We start from the raw sequence: 15,769 nt of genomic DNA, 5'->3' as shown, positions 1-15,769 counted from the left end.
TGCTGTAAACAGGGGAATTTTAAAAATTTAATTCTTAGATGCATAATTTTGATCCAGAAGAATTACATTTTAAAATATCCTTTGAGGGGCTGGGCATGGTGGCTCACGCCTGTAATCCCAGCACTTTGGGAGGCCGAGGTGGGCGGATCACGAGGTCAGGAGATCGAGACCATCCTGGCTAACACGGTGAAACCCTGTCTCTACTAAAAAATACAAAAAAAATTAGCCGGCCTAGTGGCGGGTGCCTGTAGTCCCAGCTACTCAGGAGGCTGAGGCAGCAGAATGGCGTGAACCTCGGAGCGGAGGTTGCAGTGAGCCAAGATCGCGCCACTGCACTCCAGCCTGGGGAACAGAGCAACACTCCATCTCAAAAAAAAAAAAAATAAAATAAATAAATATATATATATATATATATCCTTTGAGGGAGGAAGGGGAAGTTTGCACTTATTGGATGCGTGTGCTGTATCAGGAACTATTGTAGATGCTTCACACACAATACTACATTAAGTTCTTCAAGGTGGTTAGTACCCCATTTGCAGGAGAGAAAAACTGAAGCATAGACTTGCTTAAGATCACAAAACTAGGAGACACAAGAACTGTCACAGATTTTTAGTAGATTCTGTCATCAGAGAACTGACAAGAATAGAAATAGAGCTTTATAAGGCAAGCTATGGAAAATGCAGTCATACCCTGTATAACGACATTTCAGTCAACAGTGGACTGCATACACAACAGTGGTCCCATAAGAGTTATAGTGCAGCTGAAAAGTTCTTATCAACTAGTGCTGTCATATTTTTGCACAACACATTGCCTTTTTTATGTTTAGATACACAAATACTACTATTGTGTTACAATTGCCTACAGCATTCAGTATAGTAACATGCTGTACAGGTTTGTAGCCTAGGAGCAATAGGTCATACCATGTAACCTAGGTGTGTAATAAGCTATAACATCTAGGTTTGTATAAGTATACTCTATTATGATGTTCACACAATGATAAAAAGGTCTTAACATTAGCCTAGGTGTGTGGTAAGCTATACACCATCTAGGTTTATGTAAGTATACTCTATTTTAATGTTTGCACAACAATAAAAATGCCTAACACATTTCTCAGAAAGTGTTCCATCATTAGCTGACATGTGACTATTGAAGTCCTAAATGTTAATATTATTTTGATTCTCTATTACCCTCATTCTACATTTTCTCTCTCTTTTTTTTTTTTTCGAGACTGAGTCTCGCTCCATCGGCAGGCTGCAGTGCAGTGGTGCCATTTCGGCTCACTGCAACCTCCACCTCCCGGGTTCAAGCAGTTCTCCTGCCTCTGCCTCTGCCTCACGAGTAGCTGGGACTACAGGCGTGCACCACCACGCCCAGCTAATTTTTGTATTTTTAGTAGAGACGGGGTTTCACCGTGTTGGCCAGGGTGGTCTCTATCTCTTGACCTCGTGATCCGCCTGCCTGAGCCTCTCAGAATGCTAGGATTACAGACATAAGCCACCATGCCCAGCCCTGTTTTTTTTTGTTTTAATATACAACTCATTTTTCTCTGGTATACTCTTTCAAATACTGCGTAAAGGACACTGCCAATGAAGTAGCCAGTTAATTACGAATACAAAAGTTGAAAGAGTAAACCTTAAAGGATTACTCTGTTTGAAGGATTCCCAACCAGCGTACCACCAGTGGATGACAAATTAGCCACAATCTTGATCCCTTTCATCCTTAGGCCCACCAGAGCCCCTAGGCTGTTTTCTTCTCTGGTTGCTTCCTCCGTTTTCTCTATCTTGCTGTACAAACATTGTCATTGTGTCTACCATGTAGGAAAATGGTTGGGAAGGTACTGCTTTCTTAGTAGTTATTTGGAAAGTCTTTTTAAAAGTAGAGGAATTATGGTTAACTTATATAAACTCACCCTAATAAATATGGAAGAAAATATTTAGATTGCAAGAAGAAAAATCAAGTTTGAATTTAGTTGTGACTGTTATAAATGTTTTTAAATATTGGAATGCTAGGGAAGTTGAAATGTTTATGATTTCTGTTTTTTATAACAAAGAAGTGTTTGAAATTGACTTAGAAATGCTGTTTAGGTTGTACCCCAGCCTCAGTATATCCTTCTATATTCATAGCTTCTGTGGACAGGAAACTCTTCCAGGGAAGAAAACGATTAGGCACCCTTGAATGTCAAGCCACCAGTTTACAGGTGGATTTTTCAAATGCAGTCTGTAGGGTCTGCTTATAATGAAATTTGGGATAGCATTAACAGTTTATTGTGATTACAGAAAGAGCATAGAGGCCTCAAAGTCAGAAAATTTAGGTTTAAGTTACATTTTGATGGGGATTAACTGACAAAGAGGCAGGTGAAAGCTGTTTAGCACACAGTTGTCAAAGGGTAAACATTCTTTTACTGTCTTTTAAAAAATGTTTATACTTCATTGTGGGGAAAAAGTCATAGATTAAAGAAATACTATGTGTGTATATATTTATATATTAAAGTGTGTATTTACAGTTTAAAGAAAAATAAAATGGGCTGGGCATGGTGGCTCACAACTGTAATCCCAACACTTTGGGAGGCCAAGACAGGCAGATCACTTGAGGCCAAGAGTTCAAGACCAGCCTGGCCAATATGCTGAAACCCCATCTCTAATAAAAATACAGAAGTTAGCCAGGCATGGTGGCACACACCTATAATCCCAGCTACTTGGGTGGCTGAGGCTTGAGAATCTCTTGAGCCCAGGAGGTGGAGGTTGCAGTGATCTGAGATCACATGCTACTACATTCCAGTCTGGGTGACAGAGCGAGACTCTGTGTCAAATAATAAAAATAAAATGAACACATATAGCCACAGACATTACCAGTGTCTGCAGTCCTCTGTGTGACTTCCCAGTTATGTATTAATCTTTCTTTTTCTTTTCTATATAGTTTTACCGCAGATACATCTATTCCTAATAGTCTATTTTGTAGTTTTGTTAATTTTGAACTTTATAAAAGCATCCTCTGTGTATTCTTGTCATTTGCCTTTTTAAAAAGTAAACATTCTGGGCCAGGCATGGTGGCTCATGCCTGTAATCCCAGCACTTTGGGAGGCTGAGGTGGGCAGATCACCTGAGGTCAGGAGTTTGAGACCATCCTGGCCAACATGGTGAAACTCCGTCTTTACTAAAAAAATACAAGTTAGCTGGGTGTGGTGGCAGGTGCCTATAATCCCAGCTACTTGGAAGGCTGAGGCAGGAGAACCACTTGAACCCGGGAAGGGGAGGTTGCAGTGAGCCAAAATCTTACCGTTACACTCTAGCCTGGGCCACAGAGCGAGACTCCATCTCTAAAAAGTAAAAAATGAAATTAAACATTCTATTTTTGAGAGTTAGCCATATCCATATATGTGTATATGGTTCATTCATTTTCCTGGCTACAGAGAATTCCATTGTATAACTTATCACAATGTATCTGTTCTATTGCTCATTATTATACTTTATTTCTGTTATGAAACAGTGCCTTTGTGAATATTCTTGGATGTATCACGAAGATACGCATGGAATTTCTTGGATACATGTAGAATTTCTTGGTTGTAACATGCTCATAATTACCTCTACTAGGTCATGTGTTTTCCCAAATGCTTGTGCCATCTTATACTCTCACCAGTAGTGTGAGTTCCCATAGCTCTTTATCGTTACCTTTAACTGATATTATCAGGCTTTTTCATTTTTGCCATTTGAGTACATAAGTAATGGTGTCTCATGGTTTTAGTATGTGTATTCCCAGATATTGAGAGTTCCTACTGTATACCAGACTCTGTTCTTGTCATAGAGTATTGAACAGAATAGACAAAGGTCCAGGCCTTCAATGGGCTCTGCAGTCTATTGTGTGTGGCCTGGGGAGGGAGAGAAGTTAGTAAACAAATAGGCAAAATATATGCAATCTCAGGTGGTGATTAAAGCTTGTGGAAACAAAAGCCTAAAGCCTACATGGGGAATAGGAAGTTTATGGTTGGGAATGAGTAGCAATTTAAATTGGATAGTCAGGGAAGGCTTCACTGCTACAGTGACACTTCAACAAAGACCTAATGGAAATGACAGTAGTCACCATGTGTTATCCTGGGAAAGAGCATTTCAGGGAGAGGAAACAACACATGCAAACGCCCTGAGGGGGAAACATTACTGATGTGTCCAAGAATAATAAGGAGGCCAGTGTGGCTGGAACACAGTTAGCCAGGGTATGGAAAGCAGAAGATGAGGTCAGAGAGGCAGCCAAATCACAAAGGGTTTTCTACATCTCTGGGTGGACTTTAGCTTTCACCCTGTGTGAGATGGGAAATGGAGATGATGTGACCTGACTTCAGTTTTTAAAGAAATACTTAGGCATTTCCCTCGTTACTAATGAGGAGGAACAGTTTGTTTTTCCTTATATGTAGAATGTCTATTCATGTATTCTTTGTCTTATTGATTCTGATTCCTAGGAGTTCTTCATATATTCTGGGCTGGTCTTTTATCAGTAATGTGTTTTGCAGGTGTCTCTTCCTGGTTTGTGATTTTACTTTCTTTATAGTGTCTTTTGAAGAACAGAAGTGTGATATGGTCAGATTCATTAAACTTAACCTCTTTATTTTTAAGTATCTCTGGTGTACATAATTGGAGTAATCATAATCTATAGATTAAGACAGTCTCTCATCAATGGTCGGCATGGGCCTCTTTTTATTGATTGGTTTGTTTGTTTGTTATAATGAATAAGTGAACCCACCACCCACTACGAAAGCTAGAACCTTGCAGTAACTTATATTTACCTGTTTGATCCTCCCCTGCCACTCCATACTTGAGGAAACCATTATCCAGATTTCAGTATTTATTTATTTACTTTCCACTGTATATAGTTTTTAAAAAATATTTAATTGACAAAGATTGAATATATTTAAGCTATACGGTGTGATGATTTAATATACATATTCATTGTGTAATGATTACTACGTGATATTAACACATCCATCACCACCCATTCTGTACGCTAGATCCCAGAACTTATTCATCTTGTGACTGAACATTCCTATTTTTTGACTATCTCCCTATTTTCCCCACCCTAAAGCCCTTGGCAACCACTGTTTTACTCTCTGCTTCTGAGTTTGACTTTTTTAGATTCCACATGTAAATGGACTCTACTAGGTATTTATCTTTCTGTGTCTGCCTTCACCGAACATAATATGTTCTCTAGGATCATCTGTGTTGTCACAAATGGCAGGATTTTCTTTTTTGTGGCTGAATAATATTTTGTTGTATATATGTACCACTATTTCTTTATTAATTCATCTGTTGATGGACACTTAGGTTGTTTCCCTATCTTGGTTATTGCGAATAATGCTGCAATGAACATAGGGGTTCAGATGTCTCTTCAAGATACTGATTTCATTTCCTTTGGATATATACCCAGAAGTGGGATTGCTGGATCTTATGGTAGTTCTGTTTTTAAGTTTTTGAGGAACCTCCATGCTGTTTTCCATAATAGCTGTACCAATTTATAATCCCACCAACTGTGTACACACCCTCACCAGCATTTGTTATCTCTTGTCTTTTTTATAATACCCATCCTAGCAAGTGTGAGGTAATACCTCATCATGGTTTTGATTTGCATCTCTGATACTCGTGATGTTGAGCACCTTTTCATATACCTGTTGGCCATTTGTATGTCTTCTTTGGAACATTGTATATAGTTTTATATAACTTATAAATATTCTTAAGAGATAATGGGTACATAAAAAGGAATGAAGTGCTGATACATGCTACAACATAGATGAACCTTGAAAATACTATGCTAAGTGAAAGAAGATGGTCAAAAAGACCACATATTTTATCAAAAGTATCCAGAACAGGGAAATCTATAGAGACAGAAAGTAGGCTAGTGGTTGCCACAGGAGGGAGGGCGGGAACAGGGTTTCTTTTTGAAGATATGAAAATGTTCTAAAATTGTGGTGATATTTGCATGTATCTGTGATATTAAAGTTGTTAACTTTGTTAATGTGGGAGGAAGTGTGGGTGTGTTTGGGATACTTTTAAATCATTTTGGGACTGATTTTTTTTTCACTTAACATTATATTGCTAAGATTTATTTTGTGTAGCTGTAGGTCATCCATTTAACTTCTATACTATAGTTTGTATATTCATACTCCTGTCACATTTCAGTTGTTCTTAGGTGTTACTATGATGAATCATGCCATTAGGAACATTTCTATGCATGTCCCCTAGTACACGTTTAAGTTTTTCTGGGTATTTGTGTTAGGAGTATAATTGCTGAGTCATAAGGTATATGAATGTTGAACTTTTTTTTTTTTTCTTTTTGAGACAGAGTCTCACTCTGTTGCCCAGGCTGGAGTGCAATGGCGTGATCTCAGCACTGCAACCTCCATCTCCTGGGTTCAAGCAATTCTCCTGCCTCAGCCTCCCAAGTAGCTGGGATTACAGTCACTCACCACCACGCCCGGCTAGTTTTTTTGTATTTTTAGTAGAGACAGGGTTTTGCCATGTTGGCCAGACTGGTCTCGAACTCCCAAGTAGCTGGGATTACAGGCGTCCACCACCACACCCGGCTAATTTTTTGTATTTTTAGTAGAGACAAGGTTTCGCCACATTGGCCACGCTGGTCTCGAACTCCTGACCTCAGGTAATCCACCTGCATTGGCCTCCCAAAGTGCTGGGATTATAGGCATGAGTCACCACACCTGACCATGAATGTTGAACTTTATAAGGGTGGTGATATTACTTGACATTTCCACCAGCAGTACTTGATTTGCATTTCTCTTGTCATCAATGAGATTGAACATGTGTTTCCTTCTCCGTGAAATACTAATAGATGGTTTTTGGCCATTTTTCTATTGTACTGTTTGTGCTTTTCCTGTTGGCTTTTAGCAGCTCTTTATTTACTTCTGATACTGATCCTTTGTCTTGTATAAGACAGCAAATATCTTCTAATTTGTAATTCCTCTCTTCTCCCACTTTCTTCTGTCATCTAATGAACAAGAATACTTGATTTTAATATTGTCAGATTTATCTTTTATAGTTAATATTTGCTGTTTTATCTAAGAAACTCTTTTTTGTCCAGATGAGAAGAATGTTCCCTTTGATTTTTTACTAAAAGATGTAAGGTTTGGGACATTTAAGTCCTTGAGTTGTTTTTTTTAATATGAGGTAGGGACCTGATTTTATCTTGTGCCATATAGAAAATATTTTTTATCTTGTTCCATTTGTTGAATAATCTCTCCTTTCCTCTAGTAATCTGACATGTCACCTCTCATGTACCAGAGTTTCAGAACTGTGGGTTTGTTGCTTGGCTCTGTGTTTTACTGGTCAGTTGGTCTGCCTATCCCTAGACCAGTACCACACTTCAGAAAACTGGATGAAGAACATTAACGACCACCACATCTAGCCCACCTGTAGGCCAGTTTGTATGGGGGTTCTGTGAAGAAAATGAACTAAAATGCAAACCAAAAGCAACAATTGAAAGGACTATAGTATGCGGTATCCTTGGTGGAGAGCCAGGTTTCAGTTAGAACAAGATAAAGAAAATGTTCAGAGATATAATGAGATTCTGCTGATGATGTACTGTGAATTCCACAGAATTTAGTGATAGAGAGTTGGCAGGGAATGGGGCAGAAGAATTGATGTATTGTTACCTTCTGGGGATGAGAACATGGGATATTAGGGGGACAAGATGATTAGGGGCTTTTTGCAGTGACCAAAATGAATAGGGAGAAAAGGCATAAATAGATTATTCCTGGTGGGATGATTCCTGGGGGCAGATTGTGATAGTGAGGCTGTGAATATTGAGGATTAGGGAGGGAAGGGTATTGGCTATTATCTTGAATGCACCAAGCCAGTCCCTGTCTTAGCCTCTTTCTGGGAAGGGGCAATTTTACTGTGAGCTCACAAGACTTCCTCTTGACTCCTGTGCAAGTCAGGAAGCCAGTGTGACTAAAGAACAAGTATTTTAATCCCTCAGGGCCCACTTTTGAATCCTGTCAGGAGAGATGTGGTCTTGCTCTACAGTGTTGTCTTGGGTACCTGGCTTTTAACATATTTTAAGTGTTCTAGAGTTGCACTCTGATGTAGGTCATTTTTTGCTTGTTAGCTTTAATCTTGCTTGGAATTAAATACCCAAAATGCTGAAGATTATCATCTTTTGTTAGTCCTGAAAACTTTTCCACCATTTTCTCTTAGAATATTACATTTTCCCAATCTTCTCTGTTTTCTCCTTCTGGAAATCCTGTTTAATATGTGTAGTACATTCTAACTCTCAATCTGATAACTCATATTTTCCATCCCTTTGAATCTCTACAACATGCTGGGTAATTTCTTCACTTTTGTTTTTCAGTTCATTAATTCTTTCTTTACCTCTGTCTAGTGTGCTGTTTATTTTTTTTCTAGTCTTATCCTTTTGTTAGTCTGATCTTTTAATTTCTTCTTTTGTTTTTTAAACGTGCTGATATATATTTTGTATCTGATAATTCCAATATTCATAGTCTTTATGGTTCTTATAGTTTGTTTCTGTGAAGTTTGATTGTGATCTCATTGTTCTTAAATCTTTCTTTACTTAAGGGAATTGCAGAAGCCTGTGTCAAAAGTACTTCTTTTAAAAAATATTTGCCAGATGCCTAAGGGCACTTCCAATCCAACACCAATTGAAGCTGAGTTTTTGGATTGGATTATTTTGGGCCACACAAGTAGTGTGAATTCCAGCCACAAACCCAGGGGTTTGTGGTTATAAATCTATGGGGGAAAAATGTATTTTTACTTCCCTCTTTCTGCCCATAACCAAAGCCCAAACAGGCATGTGTTCTCTCTGATTTGTGGGGGAAGGGACATCACCCACTGAGAGCACCCTTAAGCATCTTGGCTTAATGTAGTGGTCTCTGCTGGGACCTCCCACTGTGATCAGGCTTCAAACTCTGTGTACTGGCTTCTTGGCCAGCAACCCATTACAACCAAAGATCCATATAAGACCATAGCAGATCAGTGTTTGTCCCCAAGGAAAACTCCTTGCCTCTAATCTAGTTTAATATTTCTGTTTGAGCTTTCTTTTTTTTTTTTTTTTTGTTTGAACTTTCTTACTGTGACTGGATTCCAAGAAATTCCTTTTGTTTTCTTACATCTAAAAGTTTTCATTTATTTTTGACCTTGTCCATAAACATGTATAAAAATAACAATAGAACAAGTAGTTCTTCAGTCTTCTTTGCCGTAAGCTAATTAGCAGAATGACTTCACCAGACTTGGCCAGAATTTTAGTTTATCAGTACTAGGATAGCTTGATATTGTGTACATTGTGATTACAAACTACTTGAAAGACAAAGAAAACATACAAATAAAGTACAGGCAAATACAGGAAACAATAGCTCCCTAATGAGGCCCAAATGTTGTTTTGTATTTGAAGTTAGCTTTTAAGAATATTTGATTCTAAGAAGCAGGGGCAGCTTGATTTACAGTAAACTAAATATGATTGTAAGTGGAAGACATCATTTCAAGGGAGAGTAAAAGGCGATTTGGAAGAAGAGTATGATAAGCTCAAATTCAAGACAAATGTAAAGCAGTTTCTACCCAGTTAAATAGCTTTTAGACAATCAGCAACAAAAAAACATGTGTTCATTGATTACATACTTTGGGCATATTTTCTATGGATGCTTCCCTGAATGTTTTGGAAGATATAGAATTGAGGGTTATATAAGAAGCAATTGCCTATCTAAGCAGCTTCCTGTACCCTCATCCTTATTATCCTTATGACTGTGTTGTTTTCTGTATAACACTATTCTCATAGTGTTAAGTGCACCCAAAGAGTATTTGTTGGCTCTGCCTGATTGGTCATTTTTGCTATTTACTATTGTTCACAAGGCTAGTTGTTATTTTACTTTTTAATTTTATGCATTGTTGTTCCTAGTCTGTAAGGTTGGGAACAAATTTGACTCATTTTTTTCTTTTATTTGCTCTTTTATTCAGCAGACATTTATAAGGTGCGTGCTGTATGTCACACCTTTCACTGGCCACTAGAGTTACCAGCAAGAGAAAAACAGGCTATGACCTTTGCCCTCATGGAGCTTGCAACCTATTAAGAGAGATACCCATTAATAATAATTTTTACAGTTCCACAAATGAATATATAATTCCAACTGTGACAAATGCTAGAGAATAAAAGACCATGGTACTGTAAGAGTTTAGGAGAGGCTGGGCACGGTGGCTCATGACCGTAATCCCAGCACTTTGGGAGGCTGAAGCAGGAGGATCATTTGAGCCCAGGAGTTCAAGACTAGCCTGGGCAACATAGTGAGACTTACGTCTCTACAAAAAGTAAAATAAATTAGCTGGGTATGGTGATGCACACCTGTGGTCCCACTACTCAGGAGGCTGAGGTGGGAAGATTGCTTGAGCCTGGGACATCTAGGTTGCAGTGAGCTGTGATTGCACTACTGCACTCCAGCCTGGGCAACAGAGCAAGACCCTGTCGCCAAAAAAAAAAAAAGTTTAGGAGAGAGGGATTTACAGAAGTTCATACAAGAAATTGTAAGATCCTGAACCAAGTTCAAAACACTTCAGATCTTCATATGTCTTATTTGAAAGATTGATCACTTGGCTTATCCAATATGCTTTAAGGATATCCTATGCACATAGTCACCCTACTTTACCAGGAAGGAAAAAATGGCCCTGGCAAAGATCCCGTTTACTTATCTGGACCAAATATCCTGTGACCCCTGTTATGTGAGTGAATGTGTCCTTCCTTCTCCCTACACCATTGGGGTGGAGAGTTTGAAGGAGTGTCTTTGATGACACTGTTCCTCAGGGCATGACCAGTGGTTTTCCTCTAAAAAGCCTTATACTCGGTTCGGCCAAGTGTGGTGGCTCATGCCTGTAATCGTAGCACTTTGGGAAGCCGAGGTAGGCGGATCACCTGAGGTCAGGAGTTCAAGACCAGCCTGGCCAACATGGCGAACCCTGTCTCTACTAAAAACACAAAAAAAATTAGTCGGGCATGGTGGCGTGCGCCTGTAATCCTAGCTACTAGGGAGGCTGAGGCAGGAAAATTGCTTGCATCTGGGAGGCGGAGGTTGCAGTGAGCCGAGATTGCACCATTGCACTCCAGCCTGGGTGACAGAGCAAGACTCTGTCTCAAAAAAAAAGCCTTATACTCAGAGTGGATTCCAAATTTGAAGTTTTGGTGGCAGTGGTGGTGGCTGGTTAGATTTTAAAAGCTACTTTTGGAATTGAGTGTTACAGAGTCAGGTTTAAATAAAGAGTGCTAGTTTCAGCCTATATCAGAAATGTTTAAATATACATTTTGTTTTTATGACCAAAGCCGATTATAGTACCTAGTGGAGTTATTTTAAGTTGTTCATCTCCTGCCCTTTGAAGACTTTTCAGATATTTCAAATGAATAAGGTAGGCAGAATATATACTCTTATTTTTGTGTGTTTTGCAAGGATATTTAAAAATATTTTTATATGTATGCAAACTGCCAGAATAATTCTAAATGGATTGTGCTTAAATTATTATTGTCATAATTGAGTCATCTATGTTTGTGGTTGGCTCTGAAAGATGTTTTTGCCCCTTATTTGTAGGATTATTGATGTTATTTTTAACTAATTCAGAAGTCCTTGGATATGCACTTAAAATTTTTTAAACAAATTTGTGCAAAACTAAAAGCAGTTACAATGAAGTTGTTTTTCAGTCACATAGTGGCTGCTTTCAGAGGCTAAAACTGTCTCTGAAGAATGTTCTCGTACTTATGCCAAGAGGCTTCTGGGATGGGCATATTTTTAAGAACTTAGAACATAAACAGCTGTGATCTGTGGCAAGAGATTTAAATGACCTCATGATGACAACAAGAACAAAGCATTTTTTAAGTTATCGTGGTGTGTGAATTCATTGCAATGTGTTTCTTATGCTGCTATTTGGGTGTATTAAGTGAGAGCCAGGCAAAAAAAAAATTACAGACTGTATTAAACTGAAGATACTGTTTCCTTATTGTTGTAAACAAAGTACCAGAAAAATATTATTTCCTAAGAATAAACATTTCACGAATTATTTTAGAGTTATAGGTCCTTTTCTTTTTTGTTTTTAACCACATGAACCACTTGAGGATCAAGGCCATTTATTTCGATCCTAAAGTTTTGATTCATTTTCTGTTAGAGAGAATATGTTCCAAACATGAAAGATCAAACAGTTGGCTTGAAATAAGAATCCCTCCTTTAAGACAGATCAATTAAGTGTTTATTAAGTATTTACTATGTGTCTGGCACTATGCTAAATATTATGAAATACTAAAGAAGGTGACTTTAAGCTGCTTTTGGTCTAGTTAGAAGAAAGGACTGCTCAGATGAAACTTATAAATTGGGAAGACATATAATCAAGCACCAAGTAAAATACCATCACTTATGTGGTTCAAATATTGACATAGCCCTTTTTTTAGAAATGATTTTTAATGATTGTCTAGAACAGTGATTCTTAGCTAGAGGTAATTTTGCCCCCCAAGAGGATATTTGGCAATGTCTGGAGACATTTTTGATTATTACACCTGGGGTTACTAGCATCTAGTGGATAACCAGAGATATTGCTAAATAACTTCCAGTGCACAGGATAGCCCGTCACAACAAAGAATTATCTGGTCCAAAATAACAATAATACTGAAATTGAGAAAACATGATGTAGAACCTACAAATGTCAATGCTGTTAAGCTTCAAAGTTAGAGGAATGGACTTTCATCTTCCCCCAGGCTAGACCTCTTCAGCTCCTATAAATGTTCTTTACTTTAAGCTCTTGGATCATTACACAGAGATGATCTTTGGATAGTCATAAACCTCCTGAACATTGTATGCAAGTTTTTCCAGTACAGTGTTAGAGTCCATAACTTTTATCAAAATCTCATGCTATCCATCCCTCCAAAAAAGGTTGAGACACATCAACCCAGTCCTCTAGTCACCTAAGAGACAACAACATAGAACCCTCCTTAGCATCATGGTGATTCAGAAGTAGAGCTTGGATCAAAATCAGAAAATAACTTTTTTGGTGAAAAAATTTCTATATTAGTTTAGTATTTTGAAGTAATGCAATCTTAATGCATGAGGAAATTATAGTAGAATACTTCAAAGAGTATTATTTAAACATCATGTAATAATACAACACTGTACATTTAAAATTTTAGACTGAACTGATTGTGTGCTGACCTATGGGCAGAATACATAAATTATTTTGTTCTTTGAAATCAACTTGTTTTATCAGAATTTGCTGCTTTCTCTCAAATGAACATCCCAGTTTACATTTCTTAGGTGCTGTTTATCTGTTGAATCAGAGATCTAAACATGGTTTTATATTACACATTTCTCCTGAAAACTGTTTACTAAAGTGAATTATGTTTTTCTCATAAGAAACATTTTTGAATTGAGAATTGTGTTCTGATTTGGCATCCTGTAAGTTAGAGATCCTAACAGCAGTATGTCATAAAAACAAATCTGTGTTACCTTGGGTGTGCATGTAGGTTAACATTAATACTTTTCTAAGCTATAGATATTTGGAGATTAATTCTTGGGTTAAAAACCAAGGAAGGTCTTAGAGATCTGTTTCAGCTGTTTCAAACTGTTGGTTGAAGCTCAAGGCCCAAAAGCAGTGTTTTTAGTTGTTCTATATATTTTTACTTTTACCAAATGTTTTGAGGGGGGGAAATCAGTGCACGTGGGAGGAAAGGGTTGCATACTTCTGATCTAAACCATTCATTTTGCAGATAAGGAACCAGTGGCCCAAAGTTTTAGATTTTATTCTTGGGCCATATATGTCTTCATTCTGTAGGTCAAACTAGCATTTTAGATGTATCTGATAATAGAAGAGAGGACGACCAGGAATTCAAAATTTAGCTGTGCAGCTTCCTACCTCCATGTTCTTAGACAAATTGCTAAATGTTCTCAGTCTGTATATACTCATCAACAAAAGAGAACTGTATCTAGTATCGTTTCTACTTTCTTAGAATTTAGAATGTATCTGAGAAGATGATCTGGTTTGATGATGTCTCATTTTTTTTAATGAATTTTGTGTCATCTACATATTTAAAGATCAACCCAACTATGTCCTCTAAACACTACTACACAATAAACATCTTTATTATCAAAGGGGACAGCACAGTATTTACATTTCCTTTACTTTGGCAATAATGAGGGTCTTTGTAAACGGATAGATCAGCCTTAGGGCTTTTTCTCCCACCTTGTTACCCCCTCTAGTTATTGCATAAGATACCTAGAAACGTGAATCAGGAACAGCAGACTATAGGAAGAAAGACGTTTTGAGATGAAATATAAGAGCAAATAGCAGCATTGAAAGAGCTAAACCATATGATGAAATGGAATCTGAACTTGGTGGTCCTTCTGATCTTTTCTATGTGGCCTCACAGAATGCTTGAGAAAAGATTGAGAATCCTTTGCTCATGGGATATTTCAACAGGGATTCCTTACTAAACAATTTTTGTTCAAAACCTGTAGTTTGCAGAGAGCATAGGCTTTCACTTGGATGACAGAAGCAAGTGGGGATAATTAAAGACAAGAAAAGCCACTTGTCTTTTACTACAAAAATTAATTCGTATCCTGAGAAGAATTAGTTCAGAAGTTTTCTTAGCATCTCAAAACAAAAAAAGTTTAGAGAAATGAAGGCTGAGCCTAAATACAGTATTTTTCTTTAGTGGCTTGACCATGTATCAAGTTGCTAGGTTTGTTTGTTGGTTTGTTTTGATTTTGTTTGGTTAGGTTATTGTTGTTTGTTATTAGGAAATAACTTTTATAGAAGTTGGTCCTATGTCACTGTATGATATTGGGGTATTACAGATATTTACCATTGCATGTTATCTTTGTTGTTCTATTAAATATGCATAAATTATATTTGTCTTTATAAATTATATGTTTAAGTGATTGCCAGACAATAAGACATTTTAAGCTAAACTATTTGGATTTTTCCTCAGGTCTTAAAGAAAGTGCAGAAGAGATGGTCAAAAACAAATTGGAAGGAAAGGATAAACTGACCCCTTGGGAACAATTTTTAGAGAAGAAGAAAGAGAAAAAAAGACTGAAAAGGAAACAGAAGGTATCAGTGATAATTATGACCAAATGTTTGTTGAATGCCAACCATATATCAGATAGTACCAGGTGCTTGGAATCCATTATCTCAAAATGTAACCACTCACTGAAGTAGGCCTTGTTATCATCCCAATTTTAAGAAAGAGGAAAGTGAGAATGCAGAAAGTTAAGTATTTTCAGCATGGCCACATAATGGTGTACAAAGCCTGGTCACAGTCCAGAGCCACTTCAACTGCTGCATTCTGACATTTTACGTTTACATGCCACCTACGTAAAACACATAGTTAATAATATAGATATAAGCAGTATGATTCTGTTCTGTGTTTCTGAGCGAAAGAGGTACATACGGACATTTTTCCTTGAGGATATACGCACATAGACGTTTTTAACATGAGTGAAATTATGCCATACTTTCCATCTCTCAACCTGCATTTTCACCTTACAGTATTATCTTATGGCTCATCTGTCACCTTATTGTCATTAAATTCCTTTATCAAGAGTATTTCCTGGCTGGGTACGGTGGCTTATGCCTGTAATCCCTGCACTTTGGGAGGCCAAGGCAGGTGGATCACCTGAGGTCAGGAGTTCAAGACCAGCTTGGCCAACATGGCGAAACCCTGTCTCTACTAAAAATGCAAAAATTAGGTGGGTGTGGTGGCGCCTATCTGTAATCCCAGCTACTTGGGAGGCTGAAGCAGG

At 37.7% G+C, this 15,769-nt stretch overlaps 1 protein-coding gene across 2 annotated transcripts in view; it reads left to right on the top strand.

Annotated features, from left to right (window-relative positions):
• Positions 1–15,769, top strand: part of ESF1 (ESF1 nucleolar pre-rRNA processing protein homolog) — a 70,518-nt gene that overhangs the window by 36,090 nt on the left and 18,659 nt on the right. For both annotated transcript variants that reach the window (XM_024926876.3, XM_055105071.2), the window contains exon 10: positions 14,956–15,077. In XM_024926876.3, the coding sequence (XP_024782644.3) occupies positions 14,956–15,077 (122 nt within the window). The remainder of the gene's footprint in view (positions 1–14,955; positions 15,078–15,769) is intronic.

The sequence above is a fragment of the Pan paniscus genome, chromosome 21 (assembly GCF_029289425.2).
Source record: "Pan paniscus chromosome 21, NHGRI_mPanPan1-v2.0_pri, whole genome shotgun sequence".
Classification (NCBI taxonomy): Eukaryota; Metazoa; Chordata; class Mammalia; order Primates; family Hominidae; genus Pan; species Pan paniscus.
The sequence above is the reverse complement of the archived record's forward strand: the minus strand, read 5'-3'. Positions and strand labels throughout refer to the sequence as shown.